Raw genomic sequence first — 22,017 nt, 5'->3', positions numbered from 1 at the left:
ACTCTCTCTCCTGCCCTCTCTCTCTCTCTCTCTCTCCTGCCCTCCTCTCTCTCCTGCCCTCACCTCTCTCTCTCTCTCTCTCTCTCTCTCTCTCTCTCCTCCTGCCCTCTCTCTCTCTCCTTCCTTCCCCCCTCTCTCTCTCTCTTGCCCTCACTCTCTCTCTTGCCCTCTCTCTCTCTCTCCTGCCCTCCCCCACTCTCTCTCTCCTGCCCTCCCCCCCTCTCTCTCTCTCTCTCCTGCACTCCCCTCTCTCTCTCTCTCTCTCCTGCACTCCCCTCTCTCTCTCTCTCTCTCTCCTGCCCCCACTCTCTCTCTCTCCTGCACTCCCCCACTCTCTCTCTCTCTCCTGCACTCTCTCTCTCTCTCTCTCTCCTGCCCTCCCCCACTCTCTCTCTCCCCTGCCCTCTCTCTCTCTCTCTCCTGCACTCTCTCTCTCTCTCTCCTGCCCCCCACTCTCTCTCTCTCTCTCCTGCCCTCCCCCCCTCTCTCTCTCTCTCTCTCCTGCCCTCCCCCACTCTCTCTCTCTCTCCTGCCCTCCCTCCTCTCTCTCTCTCTCCTGCCCTCCCCCACTCTCTCTATCCTGCTCTCTCTCTCTCCTGCACTCCCCCCTCTCTCTCTCTCTCCTGCCCTCCCCCACTCTCTCTCTATCCTGCTCTCTCTCTCCTGCCCTCTCCCCACTCCCCCTCTCTCTCTCTCTCTCCTGCCCTCCCCCCTCTCTCTCTCTCTCCTGCCCTCCCTCACTCTCTCTCTCTCCTGCCCTCCCCCACTCTCTCTCTATCCTGCTCTCACTCTCTCTCCTGCCCTCCCTCACTCTCTCTCTCTCTCCTGCCCTCCCCCACTCTCTCTCTATCCTGCCCTCTCTCTCCTGCACCTCTCCCCTCCTGCTCTCACTCTCTCTCCTGCCCTCCCCCCTCTCTCTCTCCTGCCCTCCCCCACTCTCTCTCTCCTGCCCTCACTCTCTCTCCTGCCCTCCCCACTCTCTCTCTCTCCTGCCCTCCCCACTCTCTCTCTCTCCTGCCCTCCCTCACTCTCTCTCTCTCCTGCCCTCCCTCACTCTCCTGCCCTCCCTCACTCTCCTGCCCTCCCCACTCTCTCTCTCTCCTGCCCCTCCCCACTCTCTCTCTCCTGCCCTCCCCACTCTCTCTCTCTCCTGCCCTCCCTCACTCTCTCTCTCTCCTGCCCTCCCCCCTCTCTCTCTCTCTCCTGCCCTCCCCACTCTCTCTCTCTCCTGCCCTCCCCACTCTCTCTCTATCCTGCCCTCACTCTCTCTCTCCTGCACTCCCCACTCTCTCTCTATCCTGCCCTCACTCTCTCTCCTGCCCTCCCCACTCTCTCTCTCTCCTGCCCTCACTCTCTCTCCTGCCCTCACTCTCTCTCCTGCCCTCACTCTCTCTCTCTCTCTCTCCTGCCCTCCCTCACCCGTCTCTCTTCATCCTCTCTGCCCCTCCTCTCTGTCCAGTAGTCTGCCTCCAGCTGATGCTGATGTATTGGCAGCTTGATCATTCCACCCCGCTGAGTTTGTTATCAGGATGTGTGTGTTACTTTGTCTGTGAGTGTGTGTCGTGTCCACAACTGTGTGTGTGTGTGTGTGTGTGTTATTGGGTGTGTGTGTGTACTTCCTAGTTCCTCATTTCTATTTTTGTTCCATTGATATTTTGTCCAACTCCACGCCCCTCTGTGGAAGGGTTAGTAGGGTTAGCGATGTTCTCCTCGTCCTCCAAACCCTCTCTCTTCTCCTACTGGACGTCCATGGATCAGACAGACTCTGAAGTGCTGGACATTAGCACCAAGGTGCAGCTGCATGGGGTGCTCTGGAAGAGGCCCTTCGGACGGTCCTCCGCCAAGTGGTCCCGCAGGTAGGGCATTATCACCTGTCTAGTTAATTCTACCTAGCAGCAGGTAGGGCATTATCACCTGTCTAGTTAATTCTGCCTAGCAGCAGGTAGGGCATTATCACCTGTCTAGTTAATTCTACCTAGCAGCAGGTAGGGCATTATCACCTGTCTAGTTAATTCTACCTAGCAGCAGGTAGGGCATTATCACCTGTCTAGTTAATTCTACCTGGCAGCAGGTAGGGCATTATCACCTGTCTAGTTAATTCTGCCTAGCAGCAGGTAGGGCCTGGCATGATCACCTGTTTAGCTAATTCTACCTAGCAGCAGGTAGGGCATTATCACCTGTCTAGTTAATTCAACCTAGCAGCAGGTAGGGCCTGGCATTATCACCTGTTTAGTTAATTCTACCTAGCAGCAGGTAGGGCATTATCACCTGCCTAGTTATTTCTACCTAGCAGCAGGTAGGGCCTGCCTAGTTATTTCTACCTAGCAGCAGGTAGGGCCTGGCATGGTGACACAAGTACTGGCAGTGTATATAGAAGGGGGGAAAAAATGACAATGTTAACTTTGGTTTACAGATGAACAACTTTAATCGTGTACAAAAAAAAAGGCATTTTACACAACAGCATAGTCCCTGAGGTTAAAAAACACAAATATATCTTGATTAGATAAGTGTTCATCCCCCTCGATACATGTTAGATTCACCTTTGGCAGCGACAACAGCTGTGGGTCTTTCTGGGTAAATCTCTAAGAGCATTGCACACCTGGATGGTACAATATTTGCAAATGATTCTTTAAAAAAATTATTCAAACTCTGTCAAATTTGGTTGTTGATTATTGCTAGACAGCCATTTGTTTCCCAGTGTCTGTTGGAAAGCAGACTGAACTGGGTTTTCCCTTAGGATTTGGCCTGTGCATTTTCATCCCCAAAAAACTCTTAACATGATGCAGCCACCACCACCATGCTTGAAAATATGAAGAGTGGTAATTTAATCATTTGTTAACTACAATATGTAATGCTCAATCAGGTTAGTATTGTGGAGTAACTACAATATGTAATGCTCAATCAGGTTAGTATTGTGGAGTAACTACAATATGTAATGCTCAATCAGGTTAGTATTGTGGAGTAACTACAATATGTAATGCTCAATCAGGTTAGTATTGTGGAGTAACTACAATATGTAATGCTCAATCAGGTTAGTATTGTGGAGTAACTACAATATGTAATGCTCAATCAGGTTAGTATTGTGGAGTAACTACAATATGTAATGCTCAATCAGGTTAGTATTGTGGAGTAACTACAATATGTAATGCTCAATCAGGTTAGTATTGTGGAGTAACTACAATATGTAATGCTCAATCAGGTTAGTATTGTGGAGTAACTACAATATGTAATGCTCAATCAGGTTAGTATTGTGGAGTAACTACAATATGTAATGCTCAATCAGGTTAGTATTGTGGAGTAACTACAATATGGTTCCATTTACTCTCTGACAACTGGGCTGCTGTGGGATCGGCCTCTTCCAAGTTCAGTACTGTCTTCGTCCCCCCAAATAGAATAATCTGTTGTGCTCTACTTCTGCCATGATAAAAGCTCACAGTCAAACCCTTGGCTCAGATCCATCATGATTTTCCCGCACTACATTAAGTGCTATCTATGATCAACAATCGGAACAACCGAGTCCTGTTTCTCATTGGATCCCCACGTACCACTTAGCCTTACACAGAATAGCACTATCGCATCGATAAAACATTCCACGCAGTATCGGCATTAAACAAAGACGTCATAGCTGATGTGCAGAGACTGCTTTCCCTTCAGAAAGTATTCAAACCCCTCGACCTTTTTACACATTTTGTTGTGTTACAGCCTGAATTTAAAATGGATTAAATGTAGATTTTTTTTTTGTCACTGGCCTACCCACAATACCCCATAATGTCAAAGTTGAAATTCTGTTTTATCAAATATTTTACAAATTCATTAAACATGAAAAGCTGAAATGTCTTGAGTCAATAAGTATTCAACCTCTTTGTTATGACAAGCCTAAATAAGTTCAGGAGTAAAAATGTGCTTAACAAGTCATATAATAAGTTGCATGGACTCACTATCTGTGTGCAATAATAGTGTTTAACAGTATTTTTTGAATGACTACCTCATCTCTGTACCCCACACATACAATTATCTGTAAGATCCCTCAGTTTATTAAAAATGTAAAACAGAAATATTAAATTTACATAAGTATTCAGACCCTTTACTCAGTACTTTGTTGAAGCACCTTTGGCAGTGATTACAGCCTCCATTCTTCTTGGGTATGACACTACAAGCGTGGCACACCTGGATTTGGGGAGTTTCTCCCATTCTTCTCTGCAGATCCTGTCAAGCTCTGTCAGGTTGGATTGGGGGGTGTTGCTGCACCGATATTTTCAGGTCTCTCCAGAGATGTTGGATCGGGTTCAAATCCAGGCTCTGGCTGTGCCACTGAAGGACATTCAGAGACTTGTTCCGAAGCCACTCCTGCGTTGTCTTGGCTGTGTGCTTAGGGTCCTTGTCCTGTTGGAAGGTGAACCTCTGCCCCAGTCTAAGGTCCTGAGCGCTCTGGAGTAGGTTTTCATCAAGGATCTCTTTGTACTTTGCTCTGTTCATCTTTCCCTTGATCCTGACTAATCTCCCAGTCCCTGCCACTGAAAAACATCCCCACAGCATGATGCTGCCACCACCATGCTTCACAGTAGGGATGGTGCCAGGTTTCCTCCAGGCGTGACAGTTGGCATTCAGGGCAAATAGTTAAATTTTGGTTTCATCAGACCAGACGATCTTGTTTCTCATGGTCTGAGAGTCCTTTAGGTGCCTTTTGGCAAACTCCAAGCGGGCTGTCGTGTGCCTTTTACTGAGGAGTGGCGTCCGTCTGGCCACTCTACCATAAAGGCCTGATTGGTGGAGTGCTGCAGAGATGGTTGTCCTTCTAGAAGGTTCTCCCATCTCCACAGAGGAAATCCAGAGCTCTGTCAGAGTGACCATTGGGTTCTTGATCACCTCCCTGACCAAGGCCCTCCTCCCCTGATTGCGCAGTTTAGCCAGGCGGCCAGCTCTAGAAAGAGTCTTGGTGGTTCCAAACTTCTTCCTTCAGTGCTGCAGAAATGTTTTGGTACCCTTCCACAGATCTGTGCCTGGACAAAATTATGTCCAGGAGAATCCAGCTACGAACTGGTCCATTTGGTACAATTTTGTGAAACACATGGGAGACGATACGGCCACATTACCATAATGCTGTTTATACAATAGCTTCAGATATGAGGCTTACATTTAATTGTTGTACAGGATGAATGAGGAAGGATTAAACTATTTGTGAAATTATGGGATGCTATGTAATGATGTAATGTGAGACAATTGTATTTCTGTGTAAAGTGACACAGTTAGGAACTGGCGTCATGAGACAGCCTTTTTCTGCTCTTCCGAATGAAACCCCCACCTTGAGAATTTCTCAACAGACCATGTTTCTCTCAATTACGAGAGGACAAAGGTTGCAGACCAGCTTACCTCGATAACGAGAGGGGCAAGGTTTGAATCTTTTAAACATCCAACGTGGTTAAACTCTTAGACTATCGATACCGACAGAATAAGAACAAATCTTTGATATTAATTACTAGTCTGCAGCTAGGAATCCGGTATCATTGAATGCGAAGAACGACAACCGCCGAAACATCTACTCTATAACAACATGAATGTCGAGAGAGAGAGAGAGAGAGAGAGAGAGAATTGTTCCTGAATGAGTGAGCAAAGGATTAGCATTTCAATTGTTATAATTATCAACTGTGTGTTGTCTTATCTCAGTCGACACCCAACTTCCCTTTTGTAATTCATTTCTGTGAATTACTTAGTTAGTAAATAAATGATTTTTAGACAATTGATGTATGGATGACTCATAGTGAAGACTGGGTTCATGCAGATAACCAACCATTTACAACGTTTGGAATGAGACTAACGTGAGATCAAAATAAAGAATAAGTCATTAATCAGAAGACTAATTGATCAGATATTAAAATATCTGAAAAGTTGTATTAGGAAAATTATAACTTTAATCTGAATATTTTCCTTGGTGCCCCGACTTCCTAGTTAATTACATTTGCCTGATTAGTTCATCACGAAATGCTAATTACAGAGAATCTTTGATAAAAACTATAAGTCTTCAGTTAATGATCGTAAAGACACGACAGAGTTAAACCTCTGTCAGACTCTGCTAGTATGACATGGTGGCGTGGGTTAGCTAGTAAACCTCTGTCAGACTCTGCTAGTATGACTTGGTGGCGTGGGTTAGCTAGTAAACCTCTGTCAGACTCTGCTAGTATGACATGGTGGCGTGGGTTAGCTAGTAAACCTCTGTCAGACTCTGCTAGTATGACATGGTGGCGTGGGTTAGCTAGTAAACCTCTGTCAGACTCTGCTAGTATGACATGGTGGCGTGGGTTAGCTAGTAAACCTCTGTCAGACTCTGCTAGTATGACATGGTGGCGTGGGTTAGCTAGTAAACCTGTGTCAGACTCTGCTAGTATGACTTGGTGGCGTGGGTTATCTAGGCTGGTGCTTGCCTGGTTGTTTTTTTTTTACCTACAGTACATAGTTATCCAGAATGATCCAGTCAGGATGCAGTCTATGGGCCTCTGCTTGCCTGTCTGTTTGTCTGTCTCTTTTTTTAGCCCAGTGTTGCCGTACCTCATTCTCCTCTAACTAATGACACTTTCTCCATCCTCCTAGATTCTTCATCATCAAAGACAGTTTCCTGCTCTACTATGCAGAGAATGAGAAGAGAAGCTTTGAGACCAACAAACACTTTAACATCCACCCCAAGGTGAGCTTTACTCAACATGGTGCATGTGTTAACCTCAAAAGGTCTGCAATATTCTCACATTATATCTCATATGTATGATGACGTGTATATATATATATATATATATATTTATATATATATATATTTATATACATATATATATATATATTTATATACATATATATTTATATACATATATATATATATATTTATATACATATATATTTATATACATATATATTTATATACATATATATTTATATACATATATATTTATATATTTATATACATATATATATATATATTTATATACATATATATATATATATATATACATATATATATATATATATATATATTTATATACATATATATATATATATATTTATATACATATATATATATATATATACATATATATATATATATATATATATATATTTTTTATATATATATATATATATATATATATATATATATATATATATATATATATATATATATATATATATATATATATATATATATATATATATTTTTTTTATATATATATATATATATATTTTTATATATATATATATATATATATATATATATATATATATATATATATATACACACAACAACAACTATGAGAAGTTGATGCATTATGTTGTATTCATCAACAACTATGAGAAGTTGATGCATTATGTTGTATTCATCCTGTCTGTCCCAGGGTGTGATCCCCTTAGGAGGCTGTGTTGTGGATCCGAAGGAAGACCAGGGCATGCCATTTGCCATGGTTATAAATCATGACGACTTCACTGTAAGCACTTAGACAATAATATACACTTTTTAATAATAGATACTTGAAATCTGCATCTCTGTATTTATCAGGCAGTTACTGTATATCTCATGCGATAATGCACACTACTGTATATCTCATGCGATAATGCACACTACTGTATATCTCATGTGACAATGCACACTACTGTATATCTCATGTGATAATGCGCGTTACTGTATATCATGTGATAATGCGTGTTACTGTATATCTCATGTGATAATGCATGCTACTGTATATCTCATGTGATAATGCGTGTTACTGTATATCTCATGTGATAATGCGTGCTACTGTATATCCCATGTGATAATGCGTGCTACTGTATATATCATGTGATAATGTGTGCTACTGTATATCTCATGTGATAATGCGTGCTACTGTATATATCATGTGATAATGTGTGCTACTGTATATCTCATGTGATAATGCGTGCTACTGTATATATCATGTGATAATGCGTGCTACTGTATATCTCATGTGATAATGCACACCACTATACATATCTCATGTGATAATGCGTGCTACTGTATATCCCATGTGATAATGCACACCACTATACATATCTCATGTGGTAATGCACACCACTGTATATCATGTGATAATGCGTGTTACTGTATATCTCATGTGATAATGCGTGTTACTGTATATCTCATGTGATAATGCGTGCTACTGTATATATCATGTGATGTGTGCTACTGTATATCTCATGTGATAATGCGTGCTACTGTATATATCATGTGATGTGTGCTACTGTATATCTCATGTGATAATGTATGTTACTGTATATCTCATGTGATAATGCATGCCACTGTATATCTCATGTGATAATGCATGTTACTGTATATCTCATGTGATAATGCGTGCTACTGTATCTGATGTGATTATGCACGCTACTGTATCTCATGTGATAATGCACGCTACTGTATAGCATGTGATAATGCATGTTACTGTATATCTCATGTGATAATGTGCGCTACTGTATCTGATGTGATAATGCACGCTACTGTATCTCATGTGATAATGCACGCTACTGTATAGCATGTGATAATGCGTTCCACTGTATATTTCATGTAATGCACACTACTGTATCCCATGTGATAATGTGTGTTACTGTATATCTCATGTGATAATGCACATTACTGTATATCTCGTGTGATAATGTGCACTACTGTATACCGCATGTGATAATGCACGTTACTGTATATCTCATGTGATAATGCATGCTACTGTATATCTCATGTGATAATGTGCATTACTGTATATCATGTGATAATGCACGCTACTGTGTATCTCATGTGATAATGCGTGCTACGGTATATCTCATGTGATAATGTATGTTACTGTATATCTCATGTGATAATGCATGCTACTGTTTATTATCATGTGATAGTGTATACTACTGTATATTATCCAGTGATGATAATGTATGCTACTGTGTATTATCATGTGATGATAATGTATGCTACTGTATATTATCATGTGATGATAATGTATACTATTGTATATTATCATGTGATGATAATGTATGCTACTGTATATTATCATGTGATGATAGTGTATGCTACTGTATAATATCTAGTGATGATAATGTATGCTACTGTATATTATCATGTGATGACAATGTATACTATTGTATATTATCATGTGATGATGCTCTATTACTCCCTCAGGGTAACATTGTCCTGGCTGCAGAGAATGAGGCAGAACAAAACCAGTGGCTGGAGATGCTGCAGGAGTCTGGCAGAGTGTGAGTCACTATTTACGACATAAAGCCTCTTTAAATCTAGCTGTTCAAACTGCCTTTTTAAATGTAACCGTAAACAAACTGAAACTACACACTGCCTCTTTAAATCCAACTGACCACACTGCCTCTTTAAATCCAACTGACCACACTGCCTCTTTAAATCCAACTGATCACACTGCCTCTTTAAATCCAACTGACCACACTGCCTCTTTAAATCCAACTGACCACACTGCCTCTTTAAATCCAACTGACCACACTGCCTCTTTAAATCCAACTGACCACACTGCCTCTTTAAATCCAACTGACCACACTGCCTCTTTAAATCCAACTGACCACACTGCCTCTTTAAATCCAACTGACCACACTGCCTCTTTAAATCCAACTGACCACACTGCCTCTTTAAATCCAACTGACCACACTGCCTCTTTAAATCCAACTGACCACACTGCCTCTTTAAATCCATCTGACCACACTGCCTCTTTAAATCCATCTGACCACACTGCCTCTTTAAATCCAACTGACCACACTGCCTCTTTAAATCCAACTGACCACACTGCCTCTTTAAATCCAACTGACCACACTGCCTCTTTAAATCCAACTGACCACACTGCCTCTTTAAATCCAACTGACCACACTGCCTCTTTAAATCCAACTGACCACACTGCCTCTTTAAATCCAACTGACCACACTGCCTCTTTAAATCCATCTGACCACACTGCCTCTTTAAATCCAACTGACCACACTGCCTCTTTAAATCCAACTGACCACACTGCCTCTTTAAATCCAACTGACCACACTGCCTCTTTAAATCCAACTGACCACACTGCCTCTTTAAATCCAACTGACCACACTGCCTCTTTAAATCTAGCTGTACAAACTGCAACTGTAAACAAATAACATAAAATTGATCAGAAATACAGTGAAGAGATTGTTAATGTAGTAAATGACTATTGTAGCTGGAAACTGCAGATTTTTTATGGAATATCTACATAGGTGTACAGAGGCCCATTATCAGCACAGCAGCCATCACTCCTGTGATCCAATGGCACGTTGTGTTAGCTAATCCAAGTTTATAATTTTGAAAGGCTAATTGATTATTAGAAAACCCATTTGCAATTATGTTAGCACAGCTGAAAACTGTTGTCCTGATTTAAAGAAGCAATAAAACTGACCTTCTTTAGACTAGTTGAGTATCTGGAGCATCAGCATTTGTGGGTTCGATTACAGGCTCAAAATGGCCAAGAAACAAAGGACTTTCTTCTGAAACTCGTCAGTCTATTCTTGGCAATTAAATCCAACTGACCACACTGCCTCTTTAAATCCAACTGACCACACTGCCTCTTTAAATCCATCTGACCACACTGCCTCTTTAAATCCAACTGACCACACTGCCTCTTTAAATCCAACTGACCACACTGCCTCTTTAAATCCAACTGACCACACTGCCTCTTTAAATCCAACTGACCACACTGCCTCTTTAAATCCAACTGACCACACTGCCTCTTTAAATCCAACTGACCACACTGCCTCTTTAAATCCAACTGACCACACTGCCTCTTTAAATCCAGCTGACCACACTGCCTCTTTAAATCCATCTGACCACACTGCCTCTTTAAATCCATCTGACCACACTGCCTCTTTAAATCCATCTGACCACACTGCCTCTTTAAATCCAACTGACCACACTGCCTCTTTAAATCCAACTGACCACACTGCCTCTTTAAATCCAACTGACCCCACTAACTGTCTTATCAGGGGCAGCAGGGGTTAAGTCTATAAGTCTAACTCTAAGTAAAGGGTCCAGCTTAGAGGGGGACTTTAGTCTCTTCAGACATGTATGGAGGAGCTGCACAGGTCTGCAATTGTATAGTGGAATATGTGACCTACTGTTGTGTGGTACTGGTGGTGATCATGCTGTATAAAACCTATATGACCACATGCTGTGTTAAAGCTGTTAAACACCTAGTGTCTAAAACCTCCAGCACCTGGAAGAACGCCCAACTGGGAGAAGCCATGATAGAGAGCCTGGAAGCCCAGGGACTGCAGCTGGCCAAGGAGAAGCAAGAGTACCTGGGTAAGAAGAGGGACTGTGGAGGCATGGGTAGGCAGCAGGCATAAGGCCTGGTTCAGGGGAGAGAGGAGGGAATGGGTGAGAGGGGACATGGGCAGGTATGGGTCAGGGTGGCAGGTCCGAGGGGCTGAAAGTAATTTTGTTCTTTAGTTTTGATGCTTACAGTCCCACATGGAGACACTGGCCATATACAACAAGTGATCAGGCTGTTTTGTCACCCCAGATAAGCTGATGGAGGAGACAGAAGAACTGAGCCTGCAGCGAGAACAGAAGGAGCATCTGGAACGTCTGAACCTGGTTCTGGAGGAGGAGAAGCAGAAGTTTGAGGAGCTGGTGACGGAGCTTAGAGCAGAGCAAGATCAGATCAAACTGTAAGAGAGAGCTATGGAGAGCACAAACTGGGATATTTACAATAATAAATACAGCAATACATAATATACAGTAATAAATACTTTTCAGAAATCAATAATATACAGTTTTAAATAATATACAGTAACAAATAGTGTACAATAATAACTAATATACAGTAATAAACAAAGTGATAAATAAAATACAGTATTAAGTAATATACAGTATTAAGTAATATACAGTATTAATAATATACAGTAATAATAATATACAGTAATAATAATATACAGTAATCCCCACATATGAGTAAGAAAGATGCATGTAATACATTTAAAGTGCATTTAATATAAGGAATGTATCTCGTATCTCCGTCGTTATCCACTGCTTTAACTAAACTGCTGTGAAAAGTCTTAGCCTTAAGACTCTGATCCTCAGGTCCATCTGTTGTGGGTTTGATGCTCTGTGTGGAGAGTGTTGCTATTACACTGTGTGGTGTACCGTGTTGTTGACAGGGACTTGGACGGCACAGCACAGTCTCTGAAAGGTGTGGAGTCTGAAAAAGAGGAGCTGAACAGTTTAACAACACTTCTTCAGAAATCTATTGAGGTATTTAAAATTAATTTGAGGAGAAACACACACACACACACACACACTCAGGTACACACACACCTTCATTACATCCATGATCTGGTCCTCCAGGAGCTGTCCCATGAGAAGCAGCGAACCCTGGAGTTGTTGAGGGAGAAGGAGCTTGAGCAGGGGGCTGAGCATCCAGAGAAGGACGAGGAGCAGGAGGTGCAGCCTGGTGACACGGGACTGCGATCGGAGCTGAGACACATTGAAGAGCAGATGAGGGAACTGCAGAGAGAGAAGGAGCAGGCTGAGGAGAGGTGAGAGGACCAGGAATATGGATCTTATTTTTGTCCAGTCTTGTGTGAAAAGTTCAGAAGTTTGTAAAAAAAACAACTTCTCCTACCATATAAAAGACACATGAAGCAGCCGATAGATTATAGAGGATCTGACCTCAGATTCAGCCTGAATGTGACCGGGCCGGCTGGTCCGCCTTCAGAAAGTTAGCCTGCCTGTGTCTGATCACAGCTGACTACCCTGTGGCTGCCTAAGAGTTTAATGAAGGTGAGAAAAACCATTAAAGTGGAAATGTGCATTGATTCCTCAACAGACAAACCAACGACAAGCACCAGTGACTGGGATCAGGATGTGATGGGAAACTGGTGTTGACCAGAGGGCATGAGTGTTGTCATGACGTTGCCCTCTTTGGGTACAGTGAGCACCATCTCCCTCTCTATACTCCTTACACCAGGCTCTGTCAGTGAGGTTGTACATTTCTAGAGGAGAATCTTCCTCATGGCCAGACAGTATAGAGAGAGAGAGTGAGTTTTCATAGAGAGAACAAAGGAATTTCTTCCACCTCACAGAACTAGTGGTCTGAACAATATTTATGTTCTGGAGAATGTATAAAAGATCGGTGAAGTAACGAGCTACGAACTGGTCCGTTTGGTACAATTTTGTGAAACATATGAGGGACAATACAGCCACATTACCATAATGCTGTTTGTAAAACATTCTCAGTTATGAGGCTTACATCTAATTGTTGTATAACAACCCCTTTCTATGTTCCGAAGAAAACCCCCACCTGGGTTTTCCCATTTCAGACCAGCTTACCTCCATTACTAGAGGGCTAAGGGTTGAGAACAAACCAGTACCTCTATCACAGAAGGAAATAAGGTTTGAGTAGATTGCTGAATCTTTTAACCATCCCACGTGGTTAAACTGTTAGGCTATCGATACTGACAGAATAAGAACAAGTCTTTGATATTAATTACTAGTCTGCAGCTAGGAATTCGGTATCATTGAACGCGAAGAACGACAACCGCCGAAACATCTATTCTATAACGACATGAATGAATGTTACTCTGAACTACATTCTAACCACGGCAGAGAGAGAGAGAGAGGGCGGACAAACTCTCCGACAGAAATAAACTTTTCAACAGAGATCCCGATGACACACTGAGCGTAAATATATATATATTGATTGCAATTATTCCCGAATGAGTGAGCGTTCATGTGCAGGGATTAGGATTAGCATTTCAATTGTTATAATTATCAACTGTGTGTCATCTTATCTCAGTTGACCCCCATTTCCCTTTTGTACATCAAGCCACGATGCCGGTTTAACCCACTAGGGCACATCTGCTTTCATTTCCTTGTAACCATCTACTGTTTGTTTATGCCTTTCTGTGATGATTTAGTTAGTTAATAAATAAATTATGTAAGACAATTGATGAATGGATAACTCATAGTGAAGACTGGGTTCGTGCAGATACCCAACAATTTACAATGTTTGGAATGAGACTAACGTGAGGTAAAGAATAATTAATTAATCAGAAGACTAAGTTATCAGATATTAAAATATCTGAAAGTTATATTAGGAAAATTCTAACTTTGTAATCTGAATATTTTCCTTGGTTCCCCGACTTCCTAGTTAATTACAGTTACATGATTAAGTAGTTTAATCACGTAATAATAATTAGAGAATTTTTGATAAAGATTCATCTTCAGTTTAATGATGCCAAAGACATGACAGTGTTGTATAAAAATAAATGCAGTGTATCTGTCAATGGCGGGCCCCACTGCAGAGCTCCACAGTGAGGCCTATTGTGGGTATCTCTCAATCAAGTGTCCCCACTGCAGAGCTCCGCAGTGAGGCCTACTGTGGGAATCTCTCAAGGCGGAGTCACATTGAAGAGCCCCATGGTGAAGCCTATTGTGAGGGTTTCTCTCAATGAAGGGCCTCGCTGCAGAGCTCCACCGTGAAGCCTAATGAGGGTGTCTCTCAATCAAGTGTCCCCAATGCGGAGCTCTGCAACAAGGCCCTCTGTAATTTCCCACAGGGCATTCCCTGGAAATTAGGACCTACAGAATGACTTTCTTCTGTCCTATTCCCTATAACAGATCATTGCTTGTGTCTGATATTAACATCCCCTTGTGATACATTATCCTACCAAATTCCTTCATTAGGTAAGAGGTTGGGTAAGAGGTTGGGTAAGAGGTAAGCGATATAAATGCCCAGGGCGGAAGGCTTTTAAACACTTAGCCTAGTATTGACCTGCTGTGGATGGGGATTGGACTGCAGGATTGTGTTAGTATGCACAGTACCTTTCCTCGAACTGTGTGTCTGGCAATGTGTGTGTGTGTGTGTGTGTGTGTGTGTGTGTGTGTGCGCGCTCTAGCTGTATGTTACTGTGTGTGTGTGTGTTTTGTACCTCTCCTCTGACAGACTGTGTGTGCGTGCAAGTCGAGGGTACACAGGACTGTGTGTTCTCTGGCTCCCCCTGCAGGCTAACGGAGAATGAGCAGCGTAACACAGTTTAACATGACTGTCTGTGTTCTCTGGCTCCCCCTGCAGGCTAACGGAGAATGAGCAGCGTAAACACAGTTTAACATGACTGTCTGTGTTCTCTGGCTCCCCCTGCAGGCTAACGGAGAATGAGCAGCGTAATACAGTTTAACATGACTGTGTTCTCTGGCTCCCCCTGCAGGCTAACGGAGAATGAGCAGCGTGCCACAGTTCTGCAACAGGAAAGAGAGTTCTACTCCTGTCAGTCCAGGACTCTACAGCAGTCCCTCACACAGCTCACTGTGGACAAGAAGCAAACTGAGGTGGAACTCAAGGTAAACCACACTGCCTCTCCAATGTCACCCTATTCCCTACATAGTGCACTACTTTTAACCAGAGCTACTCTAACGTTTCCAAAACTGTAAAGATATTGTCTGTGAGTATAACAGAACTGATGTTGCAGGCGAAAGCCTGAGAAAAATCCAATCCGGAAGTGCCCCATATTTTGAAAGCGCTGCGTTCCAATGCATCCCTATTGAGCAGTGAATGGGCTATCAACCAGATTACGCTTTCTCCTTATTCCCCAAGGTGTCTACAGCATTGTGACGTAGTTTTACGCATTTATGTTGAAAAATAGCCGTAAGCGGCTACATTGCGCAAGTGGTCACATGGTGGCTCCGAGAGAGATTCTCGCTTAAAATACAGAGGTAGCCATTACTCCAATTGGTCCTACTGAAAAACGAATTGTCCCGATGGATATATTATCTAATAAATATTTGAAAAACACCTTGAGGATTGATTATAAACAACGTTTGCCATGTTTTTGTCGATATTATGGAGCTAATGTGGAATATTTTTCGCCGTTTTCGTGACTGCAATTTCCAAGCGATTTATCAGCCAAACGTGAAGAACAAACGGGAGCTATTTCGCCTACAAAAATAATATTTTAGGAAAAAAGGAACATTTGCTATCTAACTGGGAGTCTTGTGAGTGAAAACATCCGAAGCTCATCAAAGGTAAACGATTTAATTGGATTGCTTTTCTGATTTCCGTGACCAAGTTACCTGCTGCTAGCTGGACAAAATGCTATGCTAGGCTATCGATAAACTTACACAAATGCTTGTCTAGCTTTGGCTGTAAAGCATATTTTGAAAATCTGAGATGACAGGGTGATTAACAAAAGGCTAAGCTGTGTCTCAATATATTTCATTTGTGATTTTCATGAATAGGAATATTTTCTAGGGATATTTATGTCCGTTGCGTTATGCTAATTAGTGTCAGGCGATGATTACGCTCCCGCATGCGGGATGGGGAGTCAGTAGAGGCTAATTAGAACAAAGCCTTATTTACAATGACGGCCTATCAAAAGGCCTCCTGCGGGGACGGGGGCTGGGATTAAAATACATTAATACAATATAAATGTAGGACAAAACACACATCACAACAAGAGAGACAACACAACACTACATAAAGAGACCTAAGATGACAACACAGCATAGTAGCAACACAACATATCAAAAACATGGTACAAACGTTATTGGCAACACATGGTAGAAACATTATTTGGCACAGTCAACAGCACACAGGTGAAGGTAGAGACAACAATACATCACACAAAGCAGCCACAACTGGCAGTAAGAGTGTCCATGACTAAGTCTTTAAATGAAGAGATTGAGATCAAACTGTCCAGTTTGAGTGTTTGTTGCAGCTCGTTCCAGTCGCTAGCTGCAGCGAACTGAAAAGAGGAGCGACCCAGGGATGTGTGTGCTTTGGGGACCTTTAACAGAATGTGACTGGCAACATGGGTGTTGTATGTGGAGGATAAGGGCTGCAGTAGATATCTCAGATAGGCGGGAGTGAGGCCTAAGAGGGTTTTATAAATAAGCATCAACCAGTGTGTCTTGCGACAGGTATACAGAGATGACCAGTTTACAGAGGAGTATAGAGTGCAGTGATGTGTCCTATAAGGAGCATTGGTGACACATCTGATGTCCCGAATGGTAAAGAACATCTAGCCACTCGAGAGCACCCTTACCTGCCAATCTATAAATTATGTCTCCGTAATCTAGCGTGGGTAGGATGGTCATCTGAATCGGGGTTAGTTTGGCAGCCGGGGTGAAAGAGGAGCGACCCAGGGATGTGTGTGCTTTGGGGACCTTTGTTCTTAACGGCCTAGTTAAATGAAGGTAAAATAAATACATGTTTTCGTAATCTATCATGGGTAGGATGGTCATTTGAATCCGGGTTTGGTAGCTGGGGTGAAAGAGGAGCGATTACCATAGAGGCGTATTCGTTAACAATACCACTGAAAATATTTTTAAAAAGAAGGTCCAAGCGTCTTCGACAGAGGGGATCAAGCTGATTATATACGATTTTACAGAGTCCAGTACATGAAGGAAGGTTTACTCATTAAAGATTTTAAGCAAGCGTCTATGACAAATCAGGACAGGTAATTTCACTGAGCAGCCATGTGATGGCCGGGGTTGGAGCGATAATCTGCAATAGGGTACAGGAACAGGGTTGGAGAGCCCTGCCCTAAAATGTACACTACTTGGGGGCGGCAGGGTAGCCTAGTGGTTAGAGCGTTGGACTAGTAACCGAAAGGTTGCAAGTTCTAATCCCCGAGCTGACAAGGTACAAATCTGTCGCTCTGCCCCTGAACAGGCAGTTAACCCACTGTTCCTAGGCCGTCATTGAAAATAAGAATTTGTTCTTAACTGACTTGCCTAGTAAAATAAAGGTCAAATTAAAATTAAAAATTTTGACCTGAGCCTCACACACTAGCATACACATTTTGGCAAGAGCCCCAAGGCATCCTATTCCCTATTGTGAGTAGACCAAGTAATTTGGTGTTACTCTAAAGAGGAAAGGTGGAATAAACGAGCCAGGAGTAGGTTTTCTTGATTGATCACAGTTCTCTATTGAGGGATTTCTGTCGATACAAACAATCCGACATAATCAATGAGACTCTCCCATATAGTGCACTACTTTTGGCCAGAGCTATGGCAGCCTATTCCCTATATAGTGCACTACTTTTGGCCAGAGCTATGGCAGCCTATTCCTTATATAGTGCACTACTTTTGGCCAGAGCTATGGCACCCTTTGGCCAGAGCTATGGCACCCTATTCCCTATATAGTGCACTACCTTTGGCCAGAGCTATGGCACCCTATTCCCTATATAGTGCACTACTTTTTTGTTTGTAACTTATTTTGTACATAAAGCTGCTGCTACCATCTCTTATGACTGGAAAGAGCATCTGGACGTAGGTGAGTGATTAAATCACCACTACCATCAGTTCTATTAGCAAATCACTGGAGAATAAACTGGATGATCTATGGTCAAGACTATCTTACCAACGGGACGTTAAGAACTGTAATATATTATGTTTCATGAGTCGTGGCTGAACGACGACATGGATAAAATAGAGCTGGCTGGGTTTTCTGTGCATCAGCAGGACAGCGCAGCTACGTCTGGTAAGACGATGGGTGGGAGGGGGTGTGTCCATTTGTCAAAAACAGCTGGTGTGCGATGTCTGATATTAAAGAAGTCTTGAGATAAAAGCTCACCTGAGGTAGAGTACCTCCATGATAAGCTGTAGACCAAGAGAGTTCTTGCTAGATAGTAAGGGTAGGTAACAACACATCTGCCACGCTGACCCTCAACACCAGGACCCCTCAGGGGTGCGTGCTTAGTCCCCTACTGTACTCCCTGTTCACCCATGACTATGTGGCCAAGCATGACTCCAACATCATCAATAAGTTTGCTGAAGACACAACAGTGGTAGGCCTGATTACCGACAATGATGAGACAGCCTATAGGGAGGAGATCAGGGACCCGGCAGTTTGGTGTCAGGACAACAACCTCTCCCTCAATGTGAGAAAGACAAAGGAGATGATCGTAGACTACAGGAAAAGGAGGGCCGAACAGGTCCCCATTCACATCGACCGGGCTGTCATGGAGCTTGTCAAGAGTTTCAAGTTCCTTGGTGTCCACATCACCAACAAATTATCATGGTCCAAACACACCAAGACAGTTGTGAAGAGGGCACGACAACACATGTTTCCCCCTTGAGAGACTGAAAATATTTTGCATGGGTCCCCAGATCCTCAAGGAGCTCTACAGCTGCACCATCGAGAGCATCACCACCTGGTATGACAAAGGGTGGTGCGTATGGCCCAGTACAACACTGAGGCCAGGCTGCCTGCCATCCAGGACCAATATACCAGGCGGGTTCAGAGGAAGACTCTAAAAAAAATTGTTAAGGACTCCAGCCACCCAAGTCACAGGCTGTTCTCTCTGCTACTACACGGCAAGCGGTACCGATGCAACACGTCTGGGACCAACAGGACCCTGAACAGCTTCTTCCCCCAAGCCATAAGACTACTAAATAGTTCAACAAAAGCTACCTTGACTATCTACATTGACTACAGCTACAGTAATTCTGGCATTCAAACAGGGCTCTAAATAAATAAAAAGTTCCCTCAATTACCACTGGTGCTCCCAAAGGTTTGGAGCACGGCATGAAATTTAGGACCATCAGAAAATAAGATTGTTAGAATTTTTTGACGTAGGTACAGCCAAAACTGAGTGTACAAAACCTTAGGACACCTTCCTAATATTGAGTTGCACCCCCTTTTCCCCTCAGAACAGCCTCAATTCATTTGGGCATGGACTGTACGAAGTGTTGAATGCGTTCCACAAGGATGCCCGTGTTGACACACACGCTTCCCACAGTTGTGTCAAGTTGGCTGGTAGTGGAACTCTACTCAGAATAGCTCGTTCCATCTCATCCCGCGGATGTTCAATTGGATTGAGATCTGGTGTCTGGACAGGCCACTGCAGTAAACTGAGTTCACTGTCATGTTCGTGGAACCATTCCTGGACGATCCTAACCTTGTGGGGATTTATCCTGCTGAAAAAAATCCATCTCAGATGGATACACTGCTGCCATAAAGGGATGAACCTGATTAGCGATGATGGTTAGATATCCTGTTGGTTGGTCCACTTTTTATCAAGGGGCCCAATATGTGCCATGAAAACACAAGTGGAACTTGTGAAGTGGAACCCTGTAAGATCGTTGGCTGCCATAGCCCATTTGTGTCAAGGTACGACGAGTTGTGCATTGTTTAGTGGGTCTTTGTGCACACATGTTGTACTGGAATGTGAGTTGACTAACCATTCGCCCACTGAATGGCACACATACACAATTCATGTCTCGATTGTCTCAAAGCTTATAAATCCTTCTTTAACCCGTCTCCTCCCCTTCATCTACACTGATTGAAGTGGATTTAACCTGTCTCCTCCCCTTCATCTACACTGATTGAAGTGGATTTAACCCGTCTCCTCCCCTTCATCTACACTGATTGAAGTGGATTTAACCCGTCTCCTCCCCTTCATCTACACTGATTGAAGTGGATTTAACCTGTCTCCTCCCCTTCATCTACACTGATTGAAGTGGATTTAACCCGTCTCCTCCCCTTCATCTACACTGATTGAAGTGGATTTAGTTGAAATCAATAAGGGATCGTAGCTTTCACCTGGTCAGTCAATGTCATGGAAAGAGCAGGTTTTGTAAACTCCGGGAATATTTGATCTATATAAATTCTAGCTACTTTTGAAGCACATGTTGTGCCCTAGAAACTAATATATAACACTGTAAATACTTAAGTTTATTATAAAATATAAATGTTTGATAGGAATACCTGTCAAGGAAGTTAAAGTCATTTGTAGAATATTCTGTTTCTGTTTCTGTGTAAAAGCACTATTTTGCTTTTGAGATTCATTACATTGAAAATTGTACACTGTCTCTTTAAAAACGTCAGGTTTGTGATGACACCATGCAAGTGATCAGTCGTTCATTCATTGCTGTGATCATTGATCTCCTGAAGAAGATATCTATTTTCCTTTCTGTGTCATCAGATGTTTGATATAACGTAAACTCACTCACTTACTTCTGTACATCGCCTTGGTCCGTACAATTTACCTTATTTTAGCACCCCAAAAACGTAATACTTCCAGATCAACTGTAATGTCAATACACAATTTTTTCCCCTTTCCAACAGAATCAATTACATGACCTAAACACTGCCCGTTTCTGCATAATTCAAGCAGGCAATGAGCCCCGTCGGGTCTTTTTAAAAATGGCGGGTGGGGAAGCGAAACTAATGCGTGATAGTGAGAAGGAGAGATGTTGCGTGGGAAAAATGCTTTTTTTCACTCAATCTGTCCAACTTATCACCTTATCGCCACTAAAATTTAAATAAACACTATAAAGAGTTTATATAATGTGTCATTACATACCTATTTGAAGGTTTGTGTCGAATTTGAATCGGGTTTAGGGCGATGCTAAAGTGATCTTAGAAGTAAACAGCGGCTTTGAGAATGATGATCGCATGCAATGATGACTCAAAATATGAGTAGGTATCCCCCCCTGACCCCATCACTGTCCATTTCTTGTTTTTAAATGATGAAAGAAGTGCTACAGCTGGTGGAGAGAGATTGTAAGACAGAAATAGTAGCTTTATGCGTGCTGTATGTTACGACATGACACGTCAAGATGTAACGCAGGGTCTGTTTTTTTCAACTTTTCTCCAATACTATAGAGCCATTAATTACCACGTCGATCAACGCTTGAATAGAAACCTAGTTCACATCCCCGATTTTGAAGTCAACACAGTCGCTACAGTCCCATTCGTTTTCTTTGTTGCCTCGTTTGAATGTTGCGGTTGCGCACATTTGTATGGAATGGGGTGAGTTTACATTACCGGTCAAGTTACCAGGTTGTTAGCTAGCTAGCCAATGAGGTAACATGACTGATGTTTGGATATACTGGTCAAGTTACCAGGTTGTTAGCTAGCTAGCCAATGAGGTAACATGACTGATGTTTGGATATACTGGTCAAGTTACCAGGTTGTTATCTAGCTAGCCAATGAGGTAACTGAACAAAGTGTAAACAAATGGTTAATGACGCTCAAGTAGTTTCCAAATTGAAGATGGGTCAGAACTTTAGACCTG

General features: G+C 42.4%; 1 protein-coding gene across 1 annotated transcript in view; it reads left to right on the top strand.

The window, feature by feature from the left end:
• The first annotated feature begins 1,428 nt into the window (after nucleotides 1-1,428).
• plekhd1 (pleckstrin homology domain containing, family D (with coiled-coil domains) member 1) overlaps nucleotides 1,429-22,017 on the top strand; it is a 25,458-nt gene continuing 4,869 nt past the window's right edge. Inside the window, exons 1-9 of the mRNA XM_042325096.1 lie at nucleotides 1,429-1,856; nucleotides 6,586-6,679; nucleotides 7,374-7,463; nucleotides 9,152-9,228; nucleotides 11,208-11,299; nucleotides 11,520-11,667; nucleotides 12,157-12,250; nucleotides 12,344-12,534; nucleotides 15,205-15,337. Of these exons, the coding sequence (XP_042181030.1) occupies nucleotides 1,702-1,856; nucleotides 6,586-6,679; nucleotides 7,374-7,463; nucleotides 9,152-9,228; nucleotides 11,208-11,299; nucleotides 11,520-11,667; nucleotides 12,157-12,250; nucleotides 12,344-12,534; nucleotides 15,205-15,337 (1,074 nt within the window). The 5' untranslated portion in view covers nucleotides 1,429-1,701. The remainder of the gene's footprint in view (nucleotides 1,857-6,585; nucleotides 6,680-7,373; nucleotides 7,464-9,151; nucleotides 9,229-11,207; nucleotides 11,300-11,519; nucleotides 11,668-12,156; nucleotides 12,251-12,343; nucleotides 12,535-15,204; nucleotides 15,338-22,017) is intronic.

The sequence above is a fragment of the Oncorhynchus tshawytscha genome, linkage group LG08 (genome assembly GCF_018296145.1).
Source record: "Oncorhynchus tshawytscha isolate Ot180627B linkage group LG08, Otsh_v2.0, whole genome shotgun sequence".
NCBI lineage: Eukaryota > Metazoa > Chordata > Actinopteri > Salmoniformes > Salmonidae > Oncorhynchus > Oncorhynchus tshawytscha.
This window is presented reverse-complemented; position numbering and strand designations above follow the sequence as displayed.